Genomic DNA, 7,620 nt, shown 5'->3' with positions numbered 1-7,620 from the left:
ATAACTTTAGGTTGAAAGACAATTTTATTCAATATTAGAATGGCTACTCCAGCTTGTGTCTTGGAACCATTTGCTTGGAAAATTGTTTTCCATTCATTTATTCTGAGGTAGTGGCTGTCTTTGTCACTGAGGTGGGTTTCCTGTATGCAACAGAATGTTGGGTCCTGTTTACATAACCAGTCTGTTAGTCCACGTCTTAATCTGGGAATTTAATCCATTGATATTAACAGATATTTAGGAAAAGTCATTGTTGCTTCCTGTTATTTTTGTTCTTAGAGCTTAATTTTGTTCATGTGGCTGTCTTCTTTTAGGTTTCTTGAAAGATTATTTTCTTGCTTTTTCTAGAGTCCAACTGTCTCTGTGATCCTGTGATTCTGGTATCCTGTGATGCTGAGATTCTGGGTGTATCAGACTTCTTGGTAGTCAAGCTTCCTCGGGGACCCTGAGATCCTGCTGTGACCAAACTCCTGGGATCTTGGGATCCTAAGATTCTGGGCGTGTTTGAGTGCCTGGAAGTGGTACCTCCTATGGAGACTGGGGCTATCCCCTGAGTTCTAAACCATGGTAGACCAGTGCTGACCAGAAGGAACCTGAGACACTGATTGGGCAGGGTTCCTATGTCTGTGCTCCAGCTGTCCACCAACACCCTCAGTTCTATTGGAACAGATGTTGTGTTCCACTTACCAGTGATTCTAAGATCCTGGGCATGCTAATATGCCTGTGGGGTGGGGAGTTCTCTGGAGACTGTGGGACTGCCTGCCAAGTTTGGGCCCTAAGTGGCCCTGTGCTGGCGCCCACCAGAAGGAACCCGAGTCACTCAGGCCCCAGAACTCAGGCCCCAGAAATTATTCATTTACTTAATACCCTACTGCTTTACTATGAGGTGGTAAATACCAGAGACAGCAGTTTCTGGCTTCAGAGGAACTCAGACCAGCAGGTTACTTACTGCAGCAAAGTGACAGACTTAAGAAAGGTAAACACTACCTGAGCATGTGGGCACATACCTTTAATCCCAGCTCTCAGGAGGCGGAGGCAGGCAGATTTCTGAGTTTGAGGCCAGCCTGGTCTACAGAGTGAGTTCCAGGAAAGCCAGAGCAACAGAAAGGTAAACACTTGATTACTTATATTATTTATTATTCAGCAACCCTAAATATCAAACCCCAGTGGATGCTTTAGCCCATTTGCTTCACTTTAAGAAAGAACCATGAAAGAAAGAAGAGCCAGGGCTGGCCCCTACAACTGTCCTTGCAGACAGGGAGAGGAACACAGTTGTGCTTTCCCCAGAAGGTACAGAGTGTTCCAAATGGGATCAGCTCAGCATAGGAGCTTGAGAAACTGACATCAAACAAGGGAGTCATGAACCAAGGCTAGAGAGCTGTTGTAAATATCAGACCTGGAGAATGATTATGGTCAAGTTTCAAGTGTAGGACAAGGCTCTCTAAAATGGTGGTGAGAGGCAATAGGGCTTTGTTCCTGCACATCCCTATACCATGGTTTAAGCCACCCAGAGTCTCTGCTTCACACTCAGGAATATTCCCAGGAACTGTGAGCTGGAGTCAGCTGACACTTGAATCATGAAAGTCTCATGAGAAAATAAGGACTCTTAGAATATGTATGTAAAATCAGTGCAGGAACTGCTTAGGAGTGGCTTGAGTCCCAACATTTCTGATACAAATACAGGAAGAACTGTAACATGAAGGTCAGCCTGGTCAACCTATTCACTTCAAAGCCAACCAAAGCTAGATAGAACTTACATAAATGGGAAAAAAATCTCTATTGGTCATTTCTACTGGTATCTAGGATACTAGCACTCCAGAAACTGAGGTAGAAGTATTGCCATGGACCACAATTAAAAATCCATTTGAAAACATACCAAACCACACCAAACCAAACCAAACCAAACCAAAATAAAACAAAACAAAACAAAACAAAACAAAACAAAACAAAACAAAACAAAACAAAACAAAGGATACAATGAACCATATTAATGAAAGCAAATAAATTGCCATGTCAATTAATGAGGGCTGGATTGGAGAACACATATGCAGACATTTGTTTTATTTTATCTTTCACACAAGTTGTCATGTAGCCCAAGCTGACCTCTAATTTGCATTGTAACTGACGTCAGCTTGAGCTATTCATTGCCCTGCATAAGCCCCTCTGTGCTGAAGTTACTCAACCTGCTTTGCAGAACTATATTTTCAGCTCTCAGCACAATGAGAAACAAATTGTTCAATATCTGTAAGATGATCGTCTGAGACTACGCACACACTGTAATTGATGGTGAAGACATCATTTGGCTTTGTTATCTTCTGTTGAGGAAAGCAAAAGCCTTTCAGGAGTCTCAGCTCTTGTCTGTGTGCTTGGGTTAGGTGAGGCACTAGGGAACAGTGTCTGCTTTCAAAGACACCATGTGACAAAGTTGCTCAGGTGAGGAAGGATGGAGAGGTGTTNTGACTATAAGGGTGAGTTTTCCTTCTACATTAAAGATTATTGGGTGCTTGATGTGGGGAAGCTCGTAGGGTCATACCTGATCTGAGAATGATGTCTGAACTGCATCCCGCAGGTCTGTAATTCTCTGTGTGAATTGTATGTTTTCCTTGCATGCACTTATAAGCCTCACATACATAGGAGGTCAGAAGTGATCATAGGATGGAATGGAAGTGCAATTGCACAGAGCTAGATGAATGAGAGCCTACAGGTTGGTACCAGGAAAGAATTCTATGTGGTCTAAGAGTGTAACACATGCTCTAATCTGTTGGGCCACATCTCCTGCCCCAAGCTGCCGAATATTGAGAGAGGGTACACACCTGAAGGACAAACACTCAATAGTGTATTAATGGAAAATGAGTTTGCTCTATAGGCTGGTACCATCTGCACAACACAACCTAAAACATGGTGTGTGTGTGTGTGTGTGTGTGCAACAGAGCAGTCCAGAGTTGCAGTGGTGGAGCTACAAGGCTGAGGAAAAAATCTTCTTGTGAAGCTGTATCTAGAGACAATGAACCAGAAGATGCAGGAGAAGAAATTCCCTCCATAGAGGACTTCACTGCAAAAGTTACTCTATGTCTTAAAGAACACTGGTAGCCTTTTCTCCATTTTTGCCTCTGCAGATCTTTTTTGTAACAGGAGGGACTGGGATGCAGGTCAAGTCTGGATTTGAAATAAATAAATATAACAAAAACAATAATAGAATGTTGTCAGCAAAGTGAGACTAGGAATCCACAGTGGGTCTGAGGCATGACAAACCTGTTATTTTGTCTCTAACTTTCTGTGGCTGAATTGAACTGGAAGGTGATCAGGTTTCATTTCCCAGCATCCAGAATCAAACTTCTATTTGCTGCCAACAATGGCAAAGGCTAGTCTTCCTGTCATAGATGCAGCGCCTCAAACAATGCGAGCAGGTGTCTGTAGCAAAGGTGATTGTCTTGGGCTGCCTTTTGGCCATAAGTATATCCATGAGCTTAGGACACAGTTGGACAAATTGCTCTACCACAACATTATGCAGGTGATCATAGCACTCTAGAGGGGCAGGGTACTGCTCCTCACACAACTTACTTNGATTGGCCATGCATTTCAGAAGGTCTTTCAGCACAAGATTGGAGAAGTCATTGTCACAGAAATTGACCACGGTGAGCTGTGAGCACTGGCTCAGGGCAGGCAAGAGGACTTTGAGTTGAGAGTCATTCATCTTGCAGTGGTCAAACTTCAGGGTCTGCAGAGTTTCAGATACATTCTTTAGGAGAATTTGNAGACTCTTGAAACCTGACTTGGGAAANTCTACACCAAAGAANTGCAGGTGTTTCAATTGATAGAGGCTCTGACAGTCTGACATGTGCTTGANNTTTGACTTTGAGAGTTGGCAGAGATTCATAGACAAGGACTCCAAGGGGCTATTCAGGCATCTAGAAAAAGAACAAGAAATTGGTTCTGGCTCATGGTCCTGGAGGACACTAGTAAAATTGACAATGACACAGAGAAGATATATATGTAGTGTCACTCTATGCTTATGTTGAAGGTCTACCTTGGGGATACAGCATGTTGGGTTCTGTTCTTAGCATTGTCTACTGAGATATATTACAATCATATGGGGTTGGCTCATACCATAGATATGCAACTCTCCTTCCTCACTCTGTCAGAGAACTAGAGCTTGCCCCATCATGCCAGGAGAGGATAACTAGAAAGATCTAGCATAGACATGTTCTGGCAACATCTTGGCCTGTGTTCTGTAGAGTTTATCAATGTTCCTGCTGTCTCCACTATCTTTATTTATGATTGCAGTGTTTCACCATTTACACTGATGACCCCCACCCAGAATCGCAGATTTCCCAACTACTTAGTCCCAACTTGTGTTCAAACCACCCTTTCCTTTAGGGGAAATGAAAGGCTGACTGACTCCAATTGAGGAACAAACTGGTTCCTGGTCTCATCTATCTTTNTAGAGGGCAGGTGTGGAGCCTCCCCTTATCAGGGCCCTCTGCTCTGTCCTGTTTCCTTGCATCACTTTTGCCTGGATCTGAAAAAGGAATATGCAAAGCACATTTAATTAGTCTGACCGGGAAAATGGACATGCTTGCAAGGCAGCTCTCTCAATATCCCCTACCATAGTTCAGATTCTATTAAAAGAGTGGGGATTGAATCAAGTGAGCTNCATTAAGAAGGAAACAATCCACAGTTTGATAATGTAATAAGTCCATCATTGTAATATACTCTATGACTGGCATGCCTTAGATCCCCATTAGTGCTTGAAGTAAAGGCAAAGGTTTATTGCCATAGCAGNAACAGGTCCCCATCTTTCCTTACCTGAACAAGTGTTTCATGTGGTCCCTGGGAAAGTAGACACCATTCATGGAGAGATGCTGGAGACACTTGAGTTTGGAGAATTGAGAAAGGAATTTGGCAGCACCNTTTTTTACCTCTGCAAATCTATACACACCACTACCTGACATCAAGTACATTTGACATAGATGGAATCTGAGAAGATTTCTCATCTGTCCAAAGCAAGGGGCAAAGCTGCTTAGAAAGGATAGGACCTGATTTGTGTATATTTCCAATTCCTCNATATAGTTTGGCTGAAAAATGTTCAAGATCCTTTTAATATTCTCCACTGGGAAGGCAAAAATCTTCATCTTCAGACAGCATAGCCTCACAGACTCTTTTCTCTGCTGGGCCCATTGTAGAAAGCATGTTTGGTGTTCATTCAGAGAGAAGAAGAGGCTCAGGTCAGTGACCACCTTCAAACGCCTCCTCAGTGCATATTTAGGAATGNGCTTTGAAATTTGTTCCTTTCTCCCTTTCTCTGCTGAGTGGACTCTATCGTTTTTTCCAGTCCATACATCCCAGAAATCCTGGTGCACATCTCTCATATCCACGACTTGAAGCTTCCTTCTTCTGTGAAGGAAAAAAAAAGTGAAGTTTCATAATGTAAAACAGGAACCAACATGGAGTCAGCTTGGATCCCACTTGTCTAATGTTAGCTCCATCATAGCTCTTCCCAACAGGCAGGCAAGGACACTGCATGAGCTGCATCTGGAGACATGCCCCGCTTCCCTCCATTCAGTTGCTCTTAACATGTGTCTCTTCCATATCTAGTATCTGTAGGAAAGCCACATAAAAGCTCATCTTACCATGGCTACTTGTACTCTGAGCCATCCTGATCTATGACTGTCTTCTAGATCAGCTTTCAACTTGAATAATAATTCTATAGACCTGAATGTCGATGACATCATTAGCCTCTGTCCTGTTTGACCCCATTCTTCCTGCACTCATGTGTGTCTTACCACTAACCCTATGATTCCCCTTCTAGCCTCCGTGGGCCTTGCTTACCTGAGACTAACATTCTGTGACAGCAGTATATCTATACCATCCAGCACAGCTTGCAGCATCTCCACATCAGCGGTTTCAAGCAGTGTCCCCGTAGCGAGGCAGGGAAACGGCCAGGTTGCCACCATTTTCTTTATTATCTCTGTGTGTCTGCTATTGAAGGCCTTTATGAAGAGTGGTGGGAAGAGCGTGTTGGGCAGGTCCTCCAGATCAGAGAAGTCTATGGAANCCTTCCTCAGCACCCCNTCCANTGCCAGCTGCAGGAGTGTGGGAGGGTTGTAGGTGCTCATCGTGACAGATATGCAGTCAGAAGTAACCTGGTGAAGCATTTAGCAGACATAATTTCAGGCTAAGTTTTGGAAATTCCTATGTCTCACCATCACAGGAACCAGAAGGCCAGAGCCCATGCTCTGGCAATAATGGAGAACACAATCTGCCAAACTATCCAATTTTGTGGTCTCCAAGCCAAAAGTTCACTCACAGCATGGAGATTCTCTTTTAAGCACCCACAGTGGAAAAAGATAACCATTGTCCCCCGGGATCCCAACCCTTGCTCCTTATTATCACAAGCCTAGTGAGAAGAGTTATTCAGGAGCCTACAGTGTGGCCAGAATATTGTTACAGGAAAAGGACACTGAACAACTTTGCAGGCCCATTAGAAAATATAGTGCTGATGTCACAAACCCAACCAGCCTTGTTATCCTTTCAACAGATTGATCCCTCCTGAGAAGGGCTAAGGAGAACCTTTGAGATGCTTGTCTGTATGTATTACTTAACTCTTTGAAGGCTCGTGTGAGCAAGCTGGGCTATATTATATTGATTTGGGGAAATGAGGTAAAATTCATGGACAACTGGCTTTACACTCAGAGCACATCTAAAATGCCAAACCTAAGTAAAACNTGTGACTTTCCCCAAAGCATTTGGAATGACATGCTACAGTATGAAAGCAACTGCTCATGTGAGACTTAGAGGAGAAGAAAGTTTACATAGGCTAAAGGGAGGGGAGTTTCCCATGAGAAGGTTGGGTCCAGACAAAGAAAGAAATGAGACAATATATTTATCAATATGTCTAATTTTTTGTTTATACTTTAAAATATGGTATTGCCTGAAAAAGGGGGTTCTGCGGAGTTGGCTCTCCTTATAATCCTGAATGGAAGACATTATGTAGCTGAGGTTTGCTCCCACACACCATGCTCTGGCCTGTGATTAGCAGTCTTGGGTTTTTGGTGTTTTCTGTTGTTGTTGTGGTGTTTCTACTATGCTTGCCTGGGCACTATGCTTTTAGAACTCTGCATAAATCCCACAGAAGCCTATTAGAATACATAATTTAAACGCTTTAGAGGAAGAGCTGGGAGGATTTCAGACCAGTCTAACATACAAAGTATACTTCATGCTAGTTCAGTTTGGGAGAAATCAAGTGAAATAGGATTTTAAATATCTTCATTGAAGTGATCTTGTATTGGGGTTTGTTTCCACTACACAAGTGCTCTACCTATCTGCAATAATTTCAGGTCATCTATTTCATTTTGTTTAATTTCATGTAGAAGTGAGGTGTCTTCTTGTAGCCAAGACTTGCATTGATGGTGCTATGTGTGCACAGTGCATTAATTCTGGTTTGAGGAGTGGTACTCTGTACAAATTTTCCTACATTCATGCATACATACATATATAAGATATAGACATATCTTATACAATGTCTAATCACCTGGATAAGACTGAAGCAACTACATGCCTACAGCCTTGGTTCCTGGGTCAGATGTGGCTTCAGGGACACAAGCCAATAGCTAGAACTTTGGC

At 42.9% G+C, this 7,620-nt stretch overlaps 1 protein-coding gene across 1 annotated transcript; it reads right to left on the bottom strand.

Annotated features, from left to right (window-relative positions):
* Positions 1 to 3,325: 3,325 nt before the first annotated feature.
* On the bottom strand, positions 3,326 to 6,113 carry LOC110292075 (PRAME family member 12-like). Its single transcript, XM_021159197.1, has 3 exons — positions 5,827 to 6,113; positions 4,804 to 5,388; positions 3,326 to 3,905 (listed from the first exon to the last, which is right to left on the bottom strand). The coding sequence occupies exons 1-3, from the start codon at positions 6,111 to 6,113 to the stop codon at positions 3,326 to 3,328; spliced, it is 1,452 nt and encodes a 483-aa protein (XP_021014856.1).
* Between the last annotated feature and the right edge of the window lie 1,507 nt (positions 6,114 to 7,620).

This window comes from Mus caroli, chromosome 4, assembly GCF_900094665.2.
Source record: "Mus caroli chromosome 4, CAROLI_EIJ_v1.1, whole genome shotgun sequence".
NCBI classification, from domain to species: Eukaryota; Metazoa; Chordata; class Mammalia; order Rodentia; family Muridae; genus Mus; species Mus caroli.
The sequence above is the reverse complement of the archived record's forward strand: the minus strand, read 5'-3'. Positions and strand labels throughout refer to the sequence as shown.